This window comes from Agrilus planipennis, unplaced genomic scaffold (genome assembly GCF_000699045.2).
Source record: "Agrilus planipennis isolate EAB-ADULT unplaced genomic scaffold, Apla_2.0 scaffold91, whole genome shotgun sequence".
Taxonomy (NCBI): Eukaryota; Metazoa; Arthropoda; class Insecta; order Coleoptera; family Buprestidae; genus Agrilus; species Agrilus planipennis.
Genome location: NW_020440825.1, coordinates 995,066 through 1,018,452, shown reverse-complemented (window position 1 = coordinate 1,018,452; position 23,387 = coordinate 995,066). Strand labels below are relative to the sequence as shown.

The window sequence follows — 23,387 nt, the reverse complement described above, 5'->3', positions numbered from 1 at the left end:
AATTTACTAGGTATTTTAGTTGATATTACAAATTAAATTGTAATAATTAAGAAACTTGAAATAATTTTTAAACATACATGTCAAAATTGAGATTATTACATGTTATCTAATAAATTTTATTTTTACGGCAAATCCAGTCATTTACAATCTAAAATTGTAATTTTTGCGAATGTCATAAAAATTTAGTTTTCTCCGTGTAGTGAGTGATTTTTCTAATATATTATCGTGTTTAATGTAGGTACACCTAAATTCTATTTTCATGAATTCTTATAAAGCTGTACCACTTATGAGACGTTTGCTATTATTGTGTAGTTAGAACTTTTACATTACTTTTCTCTATAATTATTGTTTTCTGTTAAACCATTTCGCATTGAACTCCAACATGTTTTTCCGTTACACGTTGCCACATTCTGACAAGTGTTTAAATCATTCCACTTAAGTAAAGTAACTGAAAAGTAGCTATTATAGTTATTTTAGTTGCTCGTATCAACAGTGTTTTTAACAGAACGTAATTTCAAAAGCTATTTGGGTTATTTGTATTTATACGAATGATATTTCCGAAATTAACATTGAAGTACGATTTTCCTAATAAATATGGATGAACCGATCCTAGAATTCAAATGATAACAAAAATGCTACGTTTGGAATAGTTGTGCCTGTTTTTCCGACATTTGTACCTAAATGTATAGGTATTAAATAACGTCATTTTTATGGGAAGATTAAATGACTTCAGTGACTCATAGTTCGGGGAATATTAATAAATACTACCCCAATGCCAAAATCGTTAATTTATCCCTTTATAAGTCACGCTATGTTCCTTATTCCTGCTATTTGTACAAACATATACGCATATTTTTAAACATAAAAAATTAAAACTCACCGGGAAGATCATCGGCTCCTTATCATAATGGTCACCCTGAAAAAAAAAGTATAATGGTCAAGACACATAATTCAAAACAGTAAATAAAATTGTAAATTAAAATTATCACTAATTATATATATTAATATCAATACTTTAAGAAAGTTCACGGAGAAAACTAAATGTTTATGGCAAAGCAAAAATTACAATTTTCGATTGTAATTGATTGAATTTGCCGTTGTAATAATCTCAATTTTGACTAGCTTTTTTAAAAATAATTTCAAGTTTCTTAATATTTGTAGTATCAACTCAAATACATAGTGAAATGGTTTGTGCTAGTATTTTATTTGTACAAGTTCGAACCCAATTGCAATTTTTATTAATTATTTTCGCTTACGAAGCAACGGGCTAGTGGGATAAATTCTAAATATTGCTTTAATATTTAGGTAAATTTTCCTTTTTCATTTTCTCCGTGTTTTTACTTTTAGTAGTGGTTATTATTAGGTACCTTTAGGGTAAGCAACAAGGAAGAACTTTTATGATTATAAATATGTTTGTATAGGTAATAATTTTATTTGGTACCCATATATGATGGTACTTGCTTTTAAATAAAGTACCTACCTACCATATTGTACCATTGTAAGGCGGTACCAAATACAGATCATAATCTGCTTACGTATTAATTGACAAAGAATTAAAATCGTAACTCGGACAATCCAAAATATATAAAATGCAGACACGTCCTCGTTGCGATCATACCTAAAATAACTGTAATATATTTTGATCGCGTTTTACCGTATCCAAAGAAGCTTGATGATAAAGCATATCTACTTAGTAAATAGATAAAAAAACACCAAATAGTAATAACTGCGGTCAAATAATTCAAAAACAAAAACAATTTTCATTGGTTTTATTATTAACTTAAATAATACCCATATATCCATATATTATTTATTAATTAATATAAATATGAAAAAAGTTCAAACAGTTAAAAAGTTTAAATAATTGTTTCTTATTAGAATTCATTACAACAAAATAATTTTCAATTCGAGCGTAGACAAATAAACCATTAAAATTACATGATATTTTCAGAAATACATTTCGTACTTGTTTTGTGAAATCAAACGGCTGCGGATGGATAACATTAGTTATAAATGTGTGATAATTAAAAAATATACATAACTGTAAAAAGTTAGCACACGCAATAACGTTAAGAATTTGGAGTGTCCTTATGAAATAACGTAGATAAGAGATCAATTTCCGGTAGTAACAGGATCTACAAAACACCGGTACCAATAGAATGAAATTTAGGACCCCTGTCTCTGTTTTACATTCCCCCCTCTCCCCAGTTTTTAATTATTTAATTTAGGAACGCAAAACAACTAACAATTTCCATATTCTTTATGCAATATTGTTCAGAAATCTATCTCATTGGGCAGTGCTTATAAATAAGGCAATAAATTTAAACAAAAAACCAAAACCAAAGTAAATACTGCTTAGAAAACATCAGATCATTATTTTGATTAAATTAGTGCAAGGAATAAAAATAAAAGGGACTGTAGCAAACTAGCAGCGTCACCGATGGGTCCATTTTTGGTACCTACTGACATAGACCTTAAAGTTACTGTTTCTTATGTTAAACTTGTTGTTTCTGTCGTTAAAATACGTAATATCGGTCTTTCCTCTTAATTCACAGTATTACGTACATATTCAATTAATTCATATTCAGTTCAGTCATTCGACCATTCGATGGTTGACTAATGAAGTATGTAAGTGCTGGTAAGCACATACCAGTTAGTCTTTCCGTTCAGTTAGTTGTATCTATACAATGTCCCATTAAAACATAAAAGCCTCACTTCCTTGGCAAGAAAGTCGTATTGTTGATTGTTTAGTCGTTAGTTGTTAACGTCTTATAATTTATAATCCTTTCGGTAATATGTATTAGGTGTAGATATATCTTTGTTGTTCGCGAAAAGGGCGGTTATAAGTGACGGTTTTGGTGGCAGTTATAACTGTTCAGTGTCCACCCCCTAGTAAGGTCAACTGTCGCCACCGCGGCCGCGGTTTTTGCTTTGCCCAACACACTGTTATTTGACGTCGTACCTTCGAAGGAAGAACGATGACTGTTGTTCTTTCTTTTTAGTGAGTGACTGTGATAATAAGTTTTTAAAAAATGTTGCCTTCGTTACCTTTTAACAGAAACAGTTATTATTAATGTAAAGTGAAACAAAAGAAACACTGAAAAGTATGATCATAATAATATCCAATATATATATGTGATAAATAATTCGTAAACTGATGAACAATTGTCAAGGTTTTTTTATTTAGAGTTAATAAATACATCCGAGAAGAAAGAGGTAAATATAATAATCTTATAGTTTGAAATAGTTTCTCTTATTCTGTTATTTGCAGTGTATAAACCTAAAGGTAGCACAAAATAAGCTGTTTTTTATTAATTAATTAAATAAGATACTGACAGCGCCCAGTGGACTAATACTAATACGCCGTTGAAGGGTTACAATGTTGCTAATCCGTTTAAAGTATTTCTAAGGCTTTATTTGAAATCAATTTAAAGTAAAATATTATTTATCGCTTATGTTTTTTGTTAAATTAATAAATTAATTTAGGTTTATACACTTGTTTAGACCTGTAGAATAATTTTATTTAAATGACCTTTACATTTAAGGTTCCAAAAGATTAACAACTCCAACACTTATCGAAAAACTTTTGGAAAAGCACCACTATCTAACATGAGACATGGGCAAGTTTGGATTTTTGTTTATAATGACCGTAGCAATTGTTGCTTTTTTGTGGACAGAAAATGTTATTTCCATCCCTACTTCCGTTCCACCCCAAGCGGTGACGTACGATGAATATGTTATAGAGCACGCAATTTCATCGCAAAGTGCAAAAAATGTAGCTTTATCAATGGACGTAAATTCAAGTAAGTGAAAAAGTTAATATAAAGTTTTAATATACGAAGGAAGTATTTTTTAACCGGTTTCGCCTAGTACAGTTTCACCATCTTCGATTATTTAAAAAAAAAAAAACAAATTGAAAACTTAAATTCTATAGTTTCGAACTCGTTAAAACTTTTTATAATGCATATAGGTTAGTATGTACTAAAATGTAGATTAAAACATCTTTCCGAGTAACCGATTATTAACTGTAGTGAGTGATTTTTCTAATATATTATCGTGTTTAATGTAGGTACACCTAAATTCTATTTTCATGAATTCTTATAAAGCTGTACCACTTATGAGACGTTTGCTATTATTGTGTAGTTAGAACTTTTACATTACTTTTCTCTATNTATTATTGTTACAACAACTTCAAGCATGTCATTAAATGAAAAAACAAGCAAAAAAAACAGACACAAAAGTCTTATAAGTTGTTTATTGGGGAAAGTAAGCAAATATTGATTTTTATCTACAAGTAGGTCAAACAGGGTTAGATTCCTACAGCAGAAAAAATATTAAAAGAGTTTGCCTTAGAGGATTGAAAATAATTACACGTTTAAAAATCAGAATGGGAAATCAATATTTGGAACGAAGTATTTAGGTGAATTTCCTTTTTTTTGCTTAGTTTTTACTAAAATTTCCTTATATTTCCTCGGGGATTCTTATGACATAAAAAAGGGTGTTTAAACAAAAAATTCAATTGGCGCCTAAAAAGAAAGACTTTTTTGTTTAGTTATTCACAAATATTTAAATACATTTTCAAAGTGCAAGTGCCCTTTAAACAACAAGAATTCATTTGGCATAAAAATGAAATTGTGTTGTATATTCTTCCCTAGTCTGTCTCTAACTTCCCTAGGTGTAGGGAAATATTGTGTTGCATATTCTTCCCTAGTCTGTCTCTAAATTCCCTAGGTGTAGTGAAATATCCCTAGGTGTGGCAAGACTGACTAAAGATCAAGTGTGTTAGTGGACATCTCTCTCCTTCTTACGGACTGCTTGCAGATAGAGAGAGAGAGAGAGAGCTGACGAGATAAATCGATTAGTCTGCCATCTGACGAACACAATGTCATTTTAAAAAGCATCTAAAGTTATTTTTTTATTGGTTTTCTCGAGGTACAGAAAAATTAGTTTTATGTGGTCGTCGGTGACCTCTGACATGTATTTAAGCGAGCAAAACCGCGGACAGGCTAGTAATTAGAAACATTTTTACCATTGGGTGTCCCACGACTTGTTTTGCCTTATCAATAGATAAAATTACTGACGAATTTCCACAGCATCAATAATTCTACAAAATATTTATAATTTATTGTGTTTTCGCTATAACATATCTTATCTCAACTGTCTTAAAGTAAAGAGTGATGAGCATTTTTAAAACTAGTACATGTATTTTGTATTTTTAATAATTGATTGTAATTTTCCTTATTGTGACTCATAAAAAATTAATTATTTATGTAAATATTTAGCTTTAAATGTGTTTCACGATCACTGGGGTAATAAAAATGAAACCGTTTCTTAAATCGTTTCGTAAAACCTCGATTGGTCACACACTTTTTACTCCTATTCTCATTGCCACAAATAATGCCTTTGAAACGCATAACAGACGCGGCCATTTTATTAATTGAGGAAAGTTAAATTGACCTTGGCTTGTTTATTGAGTTTAGATTGATGCCGTTCAATTTAATAGGGTTATTTCTTACTACCGGTTTCAAAGCTACGCACTGTTATAATTTAGTAGGCATTATGCACAATATTATCTCTTTTGTGTAATTTTTCTACTTACGTGCCAATTTATCGAGCAAAATATATGCATGTGAAAGGACAAAACGCAAACATTTTAACCACAAACAGTAAAAAAAAATAGTGATCGTAATTTCCTGAAATACATAAACAATGCATGAGATAATGAATAACTTGTTGAACCCGTTTAAAGTTCAGGTTTTAGTCTAATAAAATTATGGATTAAAAGAAAGAAAAAATGCATAAAAATAGTATGTATTTATAGCACTTGCTAGACATTTCCGTCTTATTACAATATGGCGACTATCGTCCGCCATAATAAATCGATTATAAAATGACACCGGTGTAATCAAAATAAATCAATTAATAAGTCATCTAATTTTATTGCAATTTGAATTTAAATGAATTCTATGATGATTTTATTGAAAACGTTTTTAATTTCCGTCTCTACACGAAGAAAATGAAAAATGAAAATTTACCTAAATATTAAAGCGAAAATAATTAAAATTACAATTTGGACCCGAATTTGTAAAAATAAAATCCCAGCAGAAATAAATTTAGTAGGTATTTCAGTTGATATTACAAATTAAATTGTGATAATTAAGAAACCTGAAATAATTTTTTGAAGAAAAAACTAAGATTATTATAAGTTACCTAATTAATTCTACTATTTCTACGGCAAATTCNTTAAAGTCCCCGCAGAAATAAATTTCCTTGAAATAATTTTTAAAGAAACATGTCAAAATTGAGATTATTACAGGTTACCTAATTAATTCTACTATTTCTACGGCAAATTCAGTAATTTACAGTCGAAAATTGTTATAAAAATTTAGTTTAAGTCTCAGAATATAGAACAAGCATAAGTTTTCGAATAAGTACTTAGTTCTACAGCTTATTGAAGACGATAAGCTTTAATTGTGACAATTATGTATTAGAGCCGTATATTAACTACTTTATTCTTACAATGGGATGATACAACAGTTTAGGCGGGTCTTGTAAGCCAAGTCAGAGGTTACGATCCATTAAGTAAATTTATTAATTCGACAAATGTGTCAGTCCTTATTTGAACCAAGTATGTGCATACAGGGTTTTCGTATGGTTTAGAAATATTCACTTACAAACGAATGTGCTTATACTGAAAACTGAAATCTGAAACTTCAGTTTTAATTTAGGCTTTTTTCTAATTTGTTACTTAAGTTTATTCTTCTTGCAAATAAATATCTTTGAAGATTTATTAATAGAAGTATCTGGAACCAAGCCAAACCCAATATTACTTTACATAAGATCTGTCAATAAGGTAGTTATTGCCACTGTTATCTTTAAGTATTTTTGCATTTACTTTGGCTTCTGTACATGTGTATTTCTTATACCTATTCATGTCCACAGAGAAGTCCGAAAGTTTTGTAGAAAAAAAAAATTGAAACTGAAAAAGTTCTTGAAAGCATGTTAACTTTTGTGTACAATTTTACTTTGATGAAGCTAGATAAGGAATGAAATTTTAAAACTGCCATCGGGAATTACCCCTTAAAATGTTAAAAAATTACTATTTTTCACCTGATTTTTAATACTAGGGTTACTTGGTTCTATTATTTATTTAATTTCTTTATTATTATTCCTTGATGCTTATCAATAAAATGATTTATACCCGATTCAGGTAAAAATTACTCTTTATTTTCAATCAATCAACGTTTCGCATATCTCTTAAGAGCTTCTTCAAGGTAATTGAATTGATAATAAACGCGGAGGCTTAGAATCAACCTCCGCGTCTATTAATAATTCAATTACCTTGAAAAAGCCCTTGACCGATGGACAAAACGTTGGTTAATTAAAAAAAAATTGATTTTTAGCTGAATCAAATTCTGAATAAATAATTTCTTTATTACTTATTGTTAGCGCTTATTTGACGATTTCTACATGTCGCAAACCAAGTGCATTCTGATTTGTTGTTAATTGAAAATTTAATCTCAAAAAGTATAAGACTTTTTTCCTTTTTTTAGTAGAGGAGCCTTTTGGTTGCCAAAAATGTACAGATAGAGAGATGCAATATTGCTTAGGAAATGGTCTTGTAAATGACCATTGTTGTTGTGATATGAATTATACAGGTGAGTACCAATACACACTGTTTACTGTGATAAACCTTCATAAATATTTTGCTATTAACCATAAAGAATAACAGACTTTCAGGAAAACATATTAACGTTTATTTAGTGGTCAGCATTACATATCACTACATAGTATAAAACAAAGTCGCTTTCCCGCTGTCTGTCCCTATGTATGGTTAAATCTTTAAAACTACGCGACGGATTTTGATGCGGTTTTTTTTAAAAGATAGAGTGATTCAAGAGAAAGGTTTATATGTATAAAACATGCATAATGTAGTAGGGAAACACTGATAATTTTAGAGGTTTCTAATGTGATGTCGTAAATAAACACATTTTTTGCGCTTACATTGCAAACGCTGGCTGAACCCTACGAGATAGATCAAAATAATGTACTACAATATTGTACATCTTAAAAGGGTCTACAAAATAGTCGTGATGGTATATATCTATCTCTTAGGGATAACCCACAATAACCATTTTTTATCCTTTACTTTTTACGAGAAATAATGACTTATTTACGAAGCGATTGTAGGCAATACAGCATTAATTCTTATCCAATTAAGTACCTTAAATACATTGTGCATTTAATATAGATCAATATGGCCCTTTACAGCATTACAGCATATAATTTAAATGAATATTTTCGAAGATATTACAGATTTAAAATGCAGGGACATAGCGGTTTAGCGGTACCGGCCGGGAGGCCGGTTTGTATTGTCTAATGACAAAAAAACTATGAATGTTGTATATAAAGACATTCTGTAGTATATTTAGTATTGTTCAGGGGGTATCTTTTGAAGATTTCCCCTTTTCGATAATAATCTAAACAAAACAAAAATATATTTAGTATCTGCATTGCACCCGTGCGAAACTGGGGCGGGTCACTAGTAATAAATAAATGATATTCAACCAGTAACGTATTCGGAAAATTAATCAATTTCTAACGAACGTTGTATTGAATTGGATTCTTGTTGGAGTTTCCGCTTTAGTACTATACATGTCTCCAAAAATGTTACTTACGTCACGTTTCTAATATTTTTTTTATGGTTTCCTAAACTAGGTCGATTGTTATTGGGCGCAGTTTTAATGCTACGTGTTCTTAGGTTTCGTGATTTCTAAACATAACCGTTCCTATTATGTTAGGCATAAAAGTAAATTTTTTAAACCAAAACGTTCCTATTACAGATACATCCATTTCGTTAAAGAAAATTATTCATTTCAAATAATTAACAAGAATGTATTGCGTGTCTACAATTTTTTTATTGTAGTTTACGATATTTTCATTAATTTTTTGATGTTAAGTAACTTTATAGTTGACATTTTTCATGTAGAACTTCACAATCATGTAATATGAAAATATAACGTGAAAAATAAATCAAATACAGTGTAATCGTCACTCGATTTAACGACAAACTCCTTAAAACGTCGAAATTGCTTGACTTTGGTTGGTTTACATTGTTTTATATACAATATTACACTCTATATAGCGTCACGCTCACTCTATTTAACGACAACAATGAGGCATTATAAATCATAAATGTAGCCATCAAACTATGGATTCACAATTTTTGTACAGTAATTCCTAACTATGTTTTTCAATTTTCATAAGTGGTATTTATGATCTTAATCACTAACTTGAAATTATTTTGTATTCCAGAGAAGCTACCCTTTATAGCACATACTTGCTACTTTGGTAGGCAATTGTGCAAACCTGTCGCCGGCGATTGTATAGAATACCAAAGACTACTATTGTGTTGTTGCAATAGACATACGCTTATACATTGTAAGTAATTCTAATCATTCCATCACAGACGCTTTTAAATAAAATATTCATAGACCTCCTGATGTGATTTTTACCTTTTCAAAAAAAGTTCGTTCAATTTTCTTCTTCAGTGCATTATCTTTAGAAACATTTAAGAAGTTTAGTTATTTTTTCTTTTTTTGAAACTGCATTATCAGGTAGTAGTCAATATAAGCAATAAATAAACAATTTCACAAGATTATCAAAAAAAAAAGGATAATGGTTTTGTTTTTTTATGGATTTTAGGAAAAATAAACCAACCGAATTTTTACCACATGATATGATGTATTTATTAAGTTATAAATATGCAGCTTTATATTATTGTATTGCCAATGACGCCACCCTTTTTGTTACAGGGAAGCAAAAATCGGTCGCTTCTAATACACCATCGCTAAAAGCAATTGTAATGCTAATGCTAGCTTTATATGTTTGGTACCTACATTAAATCTAAAATGTAACAATAAAAAATTGCTTTTGTGACAAAAATGTAATTGTTAATACGTAAATTCGTGTGTTTTTTCACATGTTATATTTAATTTCTTGTTTTCTGTAATAAAAAATATATTTTGTTTTAATTGCAATTGTTTTATTTCAAAAAGTAACTCGCACAATGATGATTATTAATTATTGAAGCTTCTTGAAAAGAAACTGAAACTAGATGCTCCAGAGTCATCATCTGATCTCGGTGAAGCTGTTGATCTGACTGCGGAATTGGAGCCTCTTTGTCGCGATCCTGATGAAAACCCGTTAAAGTTTGAAAATTGGCTACCAAAGTTATCAAAATTGTTTGCATCGTCATTCCGGTCTGCAAAAGTTGGCGATCGAGTTCTTGTATTTTCATCGGTTCTTTGACCGCTGTTTCTAGTGATGCCAGAATCGGAATCTGATCTAAATTGTTCTCCAGAATCAAAACTCGACGTTTGTCCAAAACTTCTAGAACTATCTGGTCGACCACCAAAATTCCTGAACTGAGAATTGAAGTTTCCAAGTTGAAAATCGTTAAAGGAATCGTCTGAAGTTTGTGCACCAGTTGTTGTTCTCGAACTTGGTGCTGATGTAGAAGTTCTCAAATTGCTAAGGAAGTCTTCAAACTGAAGAAATCGAGAATTATCTACTCCTGTATTTGTCCCAAAGTTTCCTAAACCACCGTCGGTTTCCGAACTCTGATCTGCATTAAAATCTTCAAAAAAATGAAACGTTATTAACAAAAATAAAAAAATGAAATAAAAAATGAAATATGTAACAAAAATAAATACTTTTAATTTTTAGATACATTTTGCCTTCAAAAGAAAATATTAAATATATTCTTGATTTATTTTGATATGAATAAACAAAGAATCTAGGCAGTTAAGGGTTGAAAGAACCTAGTAAGTATCCACACAATATAAATATGTTCGACTCCACTAACTAGGAATATTACAGCTCTGATAAAGTCGCATAATTAGACGCGAAACGTCGCTGTCGGTTTTAAACAGAAAGGGGAAATATTTACCTATATCTTTATATTTTAAATTTTGAACAGCGTGAGCTACTTTTAATTTAATTTAAAAAAATAAAGAAATACATATCGTTATAAATAAATGACTAAAAATTATTCTTACTTACCTTGCTGTCCATTGACAAAACGATAACACATCGCGTAACACACAAAATATAAACCAAGTTTTGTTGTCGTTATCATCGTAGTCATTTTAACGAATTTCTCAAATTTGTAAGCCGTTCGGGTAGATATTTTGCTTATATATACACGTCTTGAATTCATTCCCAATTCTTGTTTACTTTAAGTACATTTCTTTTTTGTAAACGAACAAATGGTACAATTGTTTTCAAGCTAGCAGAGTAGTGATTGCGAAACATTAATGCAGTGGGCACTGTTGTTGGTGCAATAACAATTAACGCTATTTCAAGAATAAATACTCTTAAAATAAAGGAATTCCTTGATGGAAAGTGACTATTAAAGTCTCTATTGATCTAAATAATAGTGTTTTTTATGAAACCTAAATCAAGAGATCGAATCAGGAAGAATTATTTCTCATATCAATAAAAATATATACCCTAATACAGTTGTGAAAATTAAAGATAATCAATGAATTTATTCACTGAAAATGTAAATTATTAAACTTTCTTTTCGGTTTAATTGTTTTACTTACTTTTTTCAACCCCCATAACTAGAGGAAGAAATGGTTTCCATATATTTTTAACCAGCGCGATGAACTGTTTAACATGTTAAAATCTATAAGTCTAAATATGATTTTGAAACGACTACGAAAAACATGGAACATTAAAATCTACTGACAATTAGTCTTCCAATAATTATTTTTTTCAGTTTTTTGGTCTCGTTATTTCTACAAATTGTAACAGTAGGTCAAGCGGTTGGTTTTCGAAGAATTAAGTAATTGTGTCGATCCAAAGTACATATATGCAAAATGTTTAAATGAATTTGGATCTCTATATTTCTTTGAACGGTAAATTGCAGTTTTTTTCGTATTTAATAAATACAGATTACTAACTTGAACGTCCCGTTTAGACCAATATGTTGTTATTCAATCTAAATTTATTTATTTTTAGTTACTTTGAGAATTACTTATTCACACCATTTATAATGAAATACCTACCGGTTAATCTTCTAAACGAAGACCTGAAAATCCACTTACATCACAGGGTACAGTTATTCTATCAGTAATTTATGCACATTTTATAAAGACCTGATCAAAGTATATTTTATAGTAAAGTTGTAAACAGTTTTGTATGTTCCAGATATCTTTCAAGCATGGGTGTACTAAAGTGGTTGATTTTAGCGTTACTTTTTGTTGTTTTTTCGATATTTGAAATTGTTGATGCTAGAGGTGAGGCACACAATTTTAATTTTGATCCAAATTGTTAATATTATTTTTAATATAATATCTTACTGCATCTTGTTTATAAAAAATAGTTCATAATAGTGAAAAAAACTATAATAACTACTTAAACTGATACAAATGGTAAAAATTTTCTGATGATCACAGCTGTGAAAGAATTTAATTTTTTTCAAATTTTTTTTTGTATAGCATATTTATTTTCTTTTACGTCTTTTTTTATAAACGGTATTTAAATAGGTAATTTTGTAACTTTTATTTTGGTATTTTAGAAATATATGATTACGATAACACATTAGACGATGTTTATGGGAATGCGTATCAAACTTACGAACAACCTAAAAGACAATGCCCTCTTTGCGATTCATCAGTGTTTAGTTACTGTGGCGAAAAGCTTTTTCATGATTCCTGTTGCTGTAATAATCCTAACAACCCCCACTGTAAGTATTAATCGACAAAGTGTAGAAGACACATAAAGTACAGAAAATGCGATGGGTATTATCCTTTAAGGATTAAGATAATTAAGTATTTAAATCAGTTCATTTAAAAAAGTTTTAGACTAGATTAGTGTGGTTTTCAATAATAGTTGAATGTTTGGTTCTAATCAGTTTTCGTTTTTTTTTTTTAATTATTTTTTGCAGATCCATTACCGTATAAATGTAAATTCGCAGATTGCAGTTTTCTTCACTCAAACACCTGTTACGAACATAAACTAATCACAGCCTGCTGTTGTATCTCGTAATTTAAGGGTTAAAAGTGTTATTTATTTTATTTATTTATTCTAAACTAATCATACATGTCCTAATATATGATATTATTTTATGCAATATTTATATATGATGTAGTTACAAGATACATACCTACCCATAAATAAATAATGAAAAAATTGTCTTGAATATTTACGTCACATGTACCATTCACAGGTGACATTGCTTGTCAAATATTCAAAATTCTTGTTCAAAATATTGACACATTCATTATGAAATACGCCAGTTATACTTCATTAATTTTGACTATAGTACGATCGATCCAATGGTTAAAACGTTGAGATAATCCACGACACAACAATGGGTACAAAACATCAAAAAATGAAACCCTTTTCAGATACAAATTCATCCAACAGAAGGGAAAACATTTCAACCCCTATAGCTAACAGAATTGCCGAAATTAGATACCAGCTGATTACGACATTTTACCAAATGCAAACGATCAAAAATATTCGAAATCAAAGTACTACTGAAGATTCTAAGATGTATTTCGATATTAAAATGTTTGAACTCGAAAATGCCATAATGATTCTTCAGAAACGCCACGAAAAGTTTCAATCAAATGTAGCATCGTTAGTAGATTATGTAAAAAACTGCACAACAAAAACAAACAGTCATTTTGAAAAAAATGAATTATTAACAGATGATAAATCTCCTATTAAAGAATATTTAAGGAAAGAGTCGCCAAATTTTTCTTCGTTACCAGTTAGTTGTGAATATGAAACTACAAAAAATTATGATAATAAAAACAATTTCAAACTTCAATCTAAATTAGGGGAAGACGTTAAAACGTTTGGGGATCATTTTTTTAATAAAGAAATATTCGAAGCGAAAAAGCAAACTTATCCCTATCATTTTTCGACCCCAACAGTAATGATGCTTAATATTTCAAAACAAGGAAAGGGGAGTTCCTTTCTTAAGAGCAAACTCAAAGAAAAGGCAACAGATTACCGAAAAACAAAGGATGACTCTAAGAAAGCAACCAAAAATGACAAGAAAAAGCCAAGTTCTAACGAAGGTGATAAGTCAAAGAACAAAACAAAAGAAACGTCGAAATTCACTGAAAAAGAAGTTAAAAACCCTTTGGATGCTGAATTATCAATTAGTGAAATAAAACAGATTTTAATCGAAGAAGGATTTGAAGAACAAATTACTAGGGCGTATGAAACCACCGGCAAACAAATGGAAATCTTAGACGCTTCTGAACAAAAAACAGAAGAACACTCGCAAGAAAATGGCGAGAAAACCCAAATTACAGATAAACTGTCGATATGCACACCGGTCTTCCAGACCAAAGTCAACAAACAGGAAAACGAACCCCATAATACTGATAATCAGCATCAGTCCGAAATTCCCGCAGTTGTAAACAAACCCGATATAAAAAAGGCAAATGCTACAAACGATAGAAACTTATTAATAACAAACTTACTAAACGAAGAAAAATCGGACGAAAAAATAGAGATCGTCAAACCTCAGATAATCCGTACTCGTTCGTCTTGGTTTTTCAGTGTAGAATCAGGAACAAGTGTAAAGTCTAAATGGAGCAATCTAACTCAAAACAAGTGTGTACACAAACTTCAAATAAAAGACAACACATCGGTGTTATCCCTCGATAAAACTATAACACAAAAGTTAAACACTGTGTCATCAGTAAGTAATGAAAAAATCGAAAATACTTTAGAAACTAAAAGATCCCACACGTCAAGAAGTAGAAGCCTATCAAAAATCAGCATGTATTCTGCATCAGCAAATGTTAAAAAAGCAAATACAATTAGCAACAAAACGGTTCAGGAAGACCTCTGTAAACCAAAAATCGTAACTTGTCCAAATTTGAAAAGGCCACCAAACTTCTTCACCAAAAAGCGATCGCAATCCGAAAAGAGTAGACCTGTTAATACAAATAACAAACCGGTGAAAACTAGGGAATCTGATGGCAAGAGATCCAACACAGTTAACATCACCGAATATCGCCAAAACAAGTCATCTGCTCTCAAAGCATCTCATACTGCGGCAAAACTGGCTCAAGCTGACAAAAGAAGAGCACGTGAAATGGCCGTAGAATCGGACGATGGAACAATCGCATCTGGATTAGAATACAGTAACAAGTCAAAAAACATCACGCAGAAAGGTAATCGACAATTTTTTTCAAATATACAAACCAATAATAAACTTGGGATCAAGAAGAGTATATCAGAACAAGCAATTCCGATAAAAGCAAATTTCGTAGTAAGAAAAGAAAATCAGCACAAAAACAATCACGTAAAACTTGAAGAGAAGATGAGGCAAGTCGACGACAGTCCTAAAGAACACTTATTGAAAGTGAACAAAGCATCTATCAAATCACGTAGCAATAGTCCAAAATGTTCGCAACTGAAAATGTGCACAAACCAGGTAGTTTCAACAATAAATCAAAAACCATTAAACGTTGAAATAAAAGATTTTAGTCGGCCAGTAACAAAACAGGGTACGAGGAATAAGTTGTCTTTAGAAACTACGATTGGCGCGTTTATTCGTCCTACAATTAAAAATAATAGCGAGAAAAAACAAGTGCCTGTTAGAAAGATTAACAACATTAGCAGAAAAAGAACCGTAGAGAACCAGTTGAAAAGGAAACAATTACCGCCGAATAAAACTAAAAAAGAAGTAGACAGAGACAAACGTCTTCTTGATAAAAATAAATGTGAACAAAATATAAACGTAACTGAAACTACTGAAACTAATCAGAAGAAGCTAGATACTGACACCGAAGCAAATTCCAAAGCTGTAGACTACGAGCATGAATGTGAAAGTGAATACATTCGTAAGAAATTAATTATCAGACAAAAATACAGCAATCAAAATATAATTAATAAAATTGAAAATTTCAATGACAATATAATTTGTTCAAATGGTCAAGAAGAATCTCCTTGGGTTTACCATTCTTGTCAATCAACTAATACTCTATTTAATGATAACAAACGTTGTATTTCATCTACATGTAGTAGTCCATTATTTGAAGAAAGAAAAAACGTTCCAAATGTTCAGGAGGGTCAACAAACCATCGATAAAGTTGAAAACTTTCATGATACTATATCACCCATAATTTGTTCAAAACCTCCTGAAGAATCTGAGGTTCACCGTTCATATAATCCAACTTGCACTCTATTTAATGATAAGAAAAGTGACATTTCTTCTGCATATAATGGTCTATTACCTGAAGAAAAAAAGAGCGTCGCAAATGTACAGCAGGGTCAACAAACCGTCGATAACATTCAAGTCGTGAATAAGATTGAAAAATTCATTGACACTATATCTCCCATAATTTGTTCAAACGGTCAAGAAGAATCTCCTAGGGTTCACCATTCACGTCATCCAACTAATGCTCTATTTAATGATAAGAAAAGTGACATTTCTTTTACATGTAGTGGTCTATTACCTGAAGGAAAAAAGAGCGTCGCAAATATTCATCAGGATCAACAAACCATCGAAATCATTCAAACGGTGAATACCAATGAAAATTATAAAAATCCGTCAAACAAAACCAACGGAAATCATAATCAGTTAATGTGCTTCGATTTCGACGATGAAAACGATAATAAAAATCTTGGTGTAGTCGGTATCGATAAAATAAAACCAAATCGTTATTGTAATAAGACAGAAAATTCAGAAATAACGGACTGTTGTAACAATAACTATAAAGAAAGTACAAATTTTAAAGACGATAAACCAGAACATAATAGTAAAACATTAAATCTAATTGAAAGCCAACGAAATATTTGTAGAGAAAATATCGATTTTTGTGATGAACAATTTTTATTTACTTGTTCGGCAGTTAATGTCACGAAACCTGTCATAAATAAGAGGAAGTATAATCAATCGTTTGTCATGCACCATTCAGACAAGATGACTTCAACCAATTTTCAACTCTGCTCTCAGAGCTGGATGGAGATTTCATCCGAAAAAGTAATTGCAGTTTCAAACTATGAGCATATCAAAAGTAGTACAGGCATTCAAAAAGAAAAAAGTGAAGAGAACATGTATGAAACTACGCCAATAAATATTACGGAATTAAAAACAAGTACCAAACAATCTCCAAAGATCAAGACGACAATAAACCACTTTCGCGCAGATCTGAAATTTTGCCCTAAAGTGCATATGAGAGAAAAAAATTTAGCTGAAAAGAAGTGCAACCAACAAAAAAATAAGCAAAATAAAATTGGTCTTGAAAAAGCCGATAATCGTTTATTAGAAAAATACAAGAGTCATAATTTAAATGATACTGATTGCCGCAATCAACCGAATATTGAAAATTTATTAAAAACTCATGAAGTGAAGGCTGAAAGCAACGAAACAATAAAACTCGACGTTCACCAAAGTTTGTGCCCGACAGATTTATGTTTTGTTTTTACACCTGATCCAATTTTCGATCCAAAAGCTTCAATAAACCAACCACAGACAACCAACTTACGAAAGTCGGAAGAACAAAAGACTAACACCATTGTAAAAAGTCAAACAATAACAAATGATGAAAAAAGTTATTATCAAGTTCTACGTCGAACAGCCACTACAAATATCGCTTCTAAATTCAATTCATTGTCCGAGAAAAATACCGTTATTTGCGTTTACAGAATGAAAAGTGGAAACAAACGCAAAAACTCATGGACCTCTGACGTAGACGATAAGATCAAAGCGAGGTCTAGACAACGCAAGAAGAAAAAGAAACAGAAAAAACACACTTCGCACACAACACTAAATAGACCTTTAGGATCAAGAAAAATCGGAAACTCAACCAAACCCATGACAGTTATAGAAAAAGTAATGAAAATTGTTGAAAAACTTAACTCCGTAGTAGCCATAGTAGATTTATCGAAACCAAAATCTAATGAAGGAACTTCATTTGGCCACAATACTGATCTTCTTCCAGAAGAATCCAATAGAGTAGCAAAAAGAGAAAAAGGTATCGTTACAAATGTGGATAATCATGAATTAGAAAGTCAAAAAGAGCCCTCCAAAGACAACGTTGTTACCCAAGTTCCAGAAAACAATTTGTTTAGTGAATCAGTCCAAGGAATGACACCTTCTCTTTTTTTAGAAGGAAACATCGATTTATTAACAACTGCGCCGCATCACTTTGGAAACTATTCTTTGCAAAATAATTACTATCACGATCTTGGCAGAGAAAGTTCTTTTCGAAAATGCACCAGGTCCAAACATAGCTCCTTTGATTGTATAAATACGTTAACACGTAAAGAAAAATCGATTCAAACATCAAATGTCATGTTTAACACAGTAAACGATACGTTTGCTTTTCGAAACTATATCTCAAGTCCAGCTATAGTAATGACGAATGTTACTAAGAGACAGTCTAACAAAACCGAACACGACGAACTGGAAGCCCTTTTAAACAAACTACAAGAGAAAACGGAAATGAAACTTGCAGAAAGTAGACAAAAGGGAACTGTAAACGTTCAAATGAATGAAGTGCCGGAAAAAGAAAAGTCTGAAAATTTCGTAAATATAAATGATAGAATTATCGATTGCAGTTATACAAATGACTTTGAACTGTATCAAGCATTTCCAGGGAAAAGGAAATCAATGGGATCTCGAGGAAAAATCGATGATAATGATCGCTTAAACTATAAGAGGACACTTTGCGAAGTGGCGACTACCACGGAACAACCAAATTATAAACGGAGTAAAATAACTTCAAACTTTTCATTTTCGACGGATGAACATTTAAACGACAAAAAATCGATAATAAATCGATCAGCAGAGTCGAAGAAATCGATAAAAATAAATGATAGCGTGGACTACATTTTAGTTTACAACAAAAATAGCAGTAAAAATTTATCTCCTGAAATTCGACTTCTTAGAAGGCGTAACCGGAATGGATCGAAAAATTCAAACGGGAACAGTACTTTTCATAATGGTGAACACGTATGTCAATGTCCTGATCAGAATTCAGCCAAAGGACACAAACATTTGGGTATAAACAACATAGAACTCACGGAAACAAACACCACAGGAATGCCAGCAACAAACAGGGTGAAAAAATCCAAGTACATTAGCTCGCTTATAATGCCAATTTCGAAACACGAAAAAAATATTCAAACTATTATCATATCAAATAATAAATTAGAAAATGTTCCTGTTCGAAAACACCATCATGCTTCACAAGAAATCGACCCACAAAAAATCGATATGTCTATTGGGACTGTCGATACCAAAAATTCAGAATCGATTTTGCAAAATCATTTGAGTACCGAAAGAAGTAGCAACGAATATTTTAAAGGAAAATGCAAATTCAAGCTATCGGATACCGAAAATAACAGTGAACGCAAAAATAATTTTTATTTTAGACCAAACGACCATCTACTTAAACCAGAAAAGGACCGAGGTTATCTTCCAGAATCACAAGCTGAAACCAGAAACGCGGTAGTGAAAAATATTCCCAATTTGTTAAACGACAGAGATGCTACAAAATATCTGACATCTTATTTAAAGTCGGTAAAAAAGATCCTTGGCTTGTACGCTACTTCAAAGGGGGCTAATAATTTACAACATTTTGACCCAGAAAACGAGGACGAAACCTCAATTCCAACAAAAGACCACGAACGCACTTTAGATAATCCAAATATGAAAAAAACCTTTCCAAATATTATGACAACAGAAGAAATAGACAGTTTCACAACTGCTTGCAGTTCTTCAAGCGATAATAAAAGTGGATCTGCAAATACAAGTTCATCTCATTATGAAAAAGAAGAAGATAAAGACGGTAGATCGGAAGAAATATGCAGTAATTCTATCAGTGAATTTGATGAAACAAAAGATTATTCGTCGCATTCAGAAAATGGTAAATCAAGTACTGATAAGCTTGGGGTTCGCCTTTTAATTTCAAGTTCTAACAAAACTATAACACTGAAGGTATGCTCAACATCCTCGCAAAAATCATCAAAATCGTATCTTAACAAAAAGAGTGTACAAATACAAAAAGATAGAAGTGAATGAACTTTTAAACCAGAAAGAGAAATTTTTTCGGATACGAACCTTACGAATTAAATATTATTAAAGATTATGATAAATGTATGTTATTTTTCTTATAGAAGTTTGCTTGTTTTGTAAAATAGGAATCAAATAAAATGTTATATGAAACACTTTGAAATTAAATATTAATGTGAAAATTCTTTTTTAATTTTTTTTCACAATAGATATCCCAAGTTCATGAGGAAAAATTGTTACTGTTTTCACACCCTCGCAGGGAATCGAACACGGGAAAAAACGTGCATTCTTCTCGACACCCGTATACAATTTTTCCATACCTCTGTCCCGCAAGTACGACTTTTCCTAATTTTAAGGACAAGATAACACAACACAATATCCCAGGTATAAAAAATCTTTTCCTAATAAATAGTAAATGCGATTTTTTACCAGGGATGTTGTCTGTTGTGTCATTTCGTCCCTAAAATCAGGAAAATTGTACTTTTGAAGCAAAGGTATAGTAAAAAATCGTGGGGGAAACCTAACCTAACCCTTCCTGACAAAGTACGATATTTTTTTCCTGATTTCAGATGTTGCGCTTTCATTTCCAAAATCATGAAAAATCGTACTATCGGGCCAGGAGTTTGGTAAAAAATTGTACACAGGAGTCGAGAAGAAAGTACGCAACCCCCTCCTGAAAATTTGTCACCACCGCTTTCAGCCTGAGTGGCAATTCTCACCCGCGAGGGAATACCATACTTTCTTCCCTTGATGTGAAAAGTAATATACAACTAAACAAATTGTTGTAAAGTGCCTTTTTAAAATAAATAAATAATAATAACAAATCTATAACTTAAATAAGCTTACCATTTCATGAATATAAAAGTTCTTTTGAAAAATCATATTTGGCGCCACTCCGAGCACACTTTGAACTATTTATTTTATACATTTTGATATTAAATTATATTGTTTAATTAACAATAATCACACAAAAACACCACTTGTTCCAACCCTAGTAGCGAAATAAACAATAGCGTTACCCACGTCGTTGAAACGATTTACAATTTAAAATGACAGGTGTATTTAAACTATTTGGTCAGGGCCGTAATCAGAATATTTTTAAGAAGTTCGTAAAATGCATAAATAATAATCTTCATATAATATGACTACATTGCCTACATATATAATAAGGAAATATAACTAAACACGTATTTATAGAAAATAAATAAAATAAATGGGCATGTAATAATAATAAATTCGTTTATTAATTGTGTCTTCATATCATTCCTTCAAAATAAAGTTTTAACAACAGCAATGCATCATATATTCGTAATCTTCGCATAATGAGTGTCCTATTATGGGACACACTATGGCCGGTGGACATATTATAGGTAAATTATCTATAAAAATAAATGTAATCAAATAAAAGAAAACAGACAAATAAAAGCCTGGCCTTGGCACCTTTTCTAAAAGCAAAATTAATTGAAATAAAAACATTACCGTAAAATCTAGCACATCCGCAACAATAGCCAACAATTACAGCTAGATCAACATTACAAAAATGATTTGGACAAATATTACAAATTGGACCAAATCCGAGGATAGGTAATAGAACTAAAATAAATATACTTTAAAAAGAATGTATAATAACAGAGTCAAGTTAAAACAAAGTTCATTTTTTGGTACTCGGTATGTTAACGTAAATATTATTCAAAAGTATACCTACATGATCTTGGGGACCTGTTGGATATTATAATATTTGCGACGGTTATATTTATAAAACAAAAACACAGCAACAAAATTTGAAGTTTCTCTGACAGGTTCATTTTGATTTAAATTGCTAAACTAATTAACAAAAAAAGAATCGACTTTTATATATGTAAAGTCCGTAATCAACAAACGAGAATATCTGAAGCAATTATCATAATTATTGCTTCTTTCTATTACGCCTACTACTTTGTGTTAACAAATAGGAATCATTTGCTTCAGCAAAAAATCATTATGATATGAGAACAATACCACCTACAATCCTTAATTTATCTTACTAATGTATTTCAACCCTAGTCGCGAAATAAACAATAGCGTTACCCATTACCTTAAAACGATTTACAATTTAAAATGATAGGTGTATTTAAACTATTTGGTCAGGGCCGTAATCAGAATATTTTTAAGAAGTTCGTAAACTGCATAAATAATACTCTTCATATAATATGACTACATTGCCTACATATATAATAAGGAAATATAACTAAACACGTATTTATAGAAAATAAATAAAATAAATGGGCATGTAATAATAATAAATTCGTTTATTAATTGTGTCTTCATATCATTCCTTCAAAATAAAGTTTTAACAACAGCAATGCATCATATACTCGTAATCTTTGCATAATGAGTATCCATTTTTGGGACACACTATGGTCGGTGGACATATTATAGGTAAATTATCTATAAAAATAAAAGTAATCAAATAAAAAGAGACAGACAAACAAATGCCTGACTTTGGCACCTTTTCTAAAAACGAAATTAATTAAAATAAAAACATTACCATAAAATCTAGCACATCCGCAACAATAGCCATCAATTACAGCTGGATCATCATCACAAAAATGATTTGGACAAGTATTACAAACTGGACCAAATCCGGGGAAAGGTAATCGAACTAAAATAAATATACTTTAAAAAGAATGTATAATAACAAAGTCAAGTTTAAACAAAGTTCGTTTTTTGGTACTTGGTATGTTAACGTAAATATTATACAAAAGTATACCTACATGATCTTAAGGACCTGTTGGATTGTATAACATTTGCGACGGTTATATTTATAAAACAAAAACACAGCACTAAAATTTGAAGTTTTCCTGACACGTTCATTTTGATTTAAATAGCTAAACTAATTAACAGAAAAAGAATCGACTTTTATATATGTAAAGTCCGTAATCAACAAACGAGAATATCTGAAGCAATATCATAATTATTGTTTCTTTCTATTACGTCTACTACTTTGTGTTAACAAATAGGAATCATTTGCTTCAGTAAAAAATCATTATGATATGAGAACAATACTACCTAAAATCCTTCGTTTATCTTACTAATGTATTTAATTTTTGAAATATCGCACGTTAATGAGGTCAGTAACCACATACAGTACATTATAAGACGTGTGAAAAAACTATTTAACATTTTTCGAATTTCTAATATTAGAGTTAGAATAATTTAGGAGATAAACAATATTAAATCCGTTAACATTTTATCCTATAAAATGTTAAAAAATTCGCTATTTATTAAAAGTTACTTGTATCAAGTTATAGGAAATATATAATAAACATAAATAAAGAATTATAAATTC

At 30.7% G+C, this 23,387-nt stretch overlaps 5 protein-coding genes and 2 long non-coding RNA genes across 9 annotated transcripts; 3 read left to right on the top strand and 4 right to left on the bottom strand.

Moving 5' to 3' along the window:
• Positions 1 to 194: 194 nt before the first annotated feature.
• LOC108735486 lies at positions 195 to 5,923 on the bottom strand. Its single transcript, XR_001937592.1, has 3 exons — positions 5,600 to 5,923; positions 881 to 916; positions 195 to 448 (listed from the first exon to the last, which is right to left on the bottom strand). It is a non-coding gene; the product is annotated as an uncharacterized LOC108735486 (long non-coding RNA).
• Positions 1,966 to 10,035, top strand: LOC108735482. 2 transcript variants are annotated; one of them, XM_025979918.1, is made up of 5 exons: positions 1,966 to 3,216; positions 3,546 to 3,803; positions 7,557 to 7,658; positions 9,316 to 9,441; positions 9,816 to 10,035. In XM_025979918.1, the coding sequence occupies exons 2-5, from the start codon at positions 3,617 to 3,619 to the stop codon at positions 9,902 to 9,904; spliced, it is 504 nt and encodes a 167-aa protein (XP_025835703.1). In that variant the 5' UTR covers positions 1,966 to 3,216; positions 3,546 to 3,616; the 3' UTR covers positions 9,905 to 10,035. The 2 variants fall into 2 exon arrangements, with proteins under 2 accessions (XP_025835703.1, XP_025835702.1); XM_025979917.1 differs by having other exon boundaries at positions 1,977 to 3,216; positions 7,554 to 7,658.
• Positions 10,036 to 10,067: 32 nt separating this feature from the next.
• Positions 10,068 to 11,208, bottom strand: LOC108735480 (dentin sialophosphoprotein-like). The gene is made up of 2 exons (XM_018467454.1): positions 11,065 to 11,208; positions 10,068 to 10,639 (listed from the first exon to the last, which is right to left on the bottom strand). Exons 1-2 carry the CDS (start codon positions 11,147 to 11,149, stop codon positions 10,080 to 10,082), a joined length of 645 nt encoding a protein of 214 aa, XP_018322956.1. The 5' UTR covers positions 11,150 to 11,208; the 3' UTR covers positions 10,068 to 10,079.
• Positions 11,209 to 11,832: 624 nt separating this feature from the next.
• On the top strand, positions 11,833 to 13,169 carry LOC108735483. Of its 2 annotated transcripts, XM_018467458.1 has the most exons (5): positions 11,833 to 11,924; positions 12,028 to 12,121; positions 12,217 to 12,305; positions 12,587 to 12,754; positions 12,956 to 13,169. In XM_018467458.1, exons 3-5 carry the CDS (start codon positions 12,230 to 12,232, stop codon positions 13,054 to 13,056), a joined length of 345 nt encoding a protein of 114 aa, XP_018322960.1. In that variant the 5' UTR covers positions 11,833 to 11,924; positions 12,028 to 12,121; positions 12,217 to 12,229; the 3' UTR covers positions 13,057 to 13,169. The 2 variants fall into 2 exon arrangements, with proteins under 2 accessions (XP_018322960.1, XP_018322961.1); XM_018467459.1 differs by lacking the exons at positions 11,833 to 11,924; positions 12,028 to 12,121 and having other exon boundaries at positions 12,204 to 12,305.
• A 74-nt stretch (positions 13,170 to 13,243) lies between these two features.
• Positions 13,244 to 20,703, top strand: LOC108735475. Its single transcript, XM_018467442.1, has 2 exons — positions 13,244 to 15,209; positions 20,629 to 20,703. Exons 1-2 carry the CDS (start codon positions 13,382 to 13,384, stop codon positions 20,655 to 20,657), a joined length of 1,857 nt encoding a protein of 618 aa, XP_018322944.1. The 5' UTR covers positions 13,244 to 13,381; the 3' UTR covers positions 20,658 to 20,703.
• A 612-nt stretch (positions 20,704 to 21,315) lies between these two features.
• Positions 21,316 to 22,328, bottom strand: LOC108735485. Its single transcript, XR_001937591.1, has 3 exons — positions 21,765 to 22,328; positions 21,539 to 21,652; positions 21,316 to 21,438 (listed from the first exon to the last, which is right to left on the bottom strand). It is a non-coding gene; the product is annotated as an uncharacterized LOC108735485 (long non-coding RNA).
• A 1-nt stretch (position 22,329) lies between these two features.
• Positions 22,330 to 23,298, bottom strand: LOC108735484. The gene is made up of 3 exons (XM_018467460.1): positions 22,813 to 23,298; positions 22,587 to 22,700; positions 22,330 to 22,486 (listed from the first exon to the last, which is right to left on the bottom strand). The coding sequence occupies exons 1-3, from the start codon at positions 22,910 to 22,912 to the stop codon at positions 22,389 to 22,391; spliced, it is 312 nt and encodes a 103-aa protein (XP_018322962.1). The 5' UTR covers positions 22,913 to 23,298; the 3' UTR covers positions 22,330 to 22,388.
• Between the last annotated feature and the right edge of the window lie 89 nt (positions 23,299 to 23,387).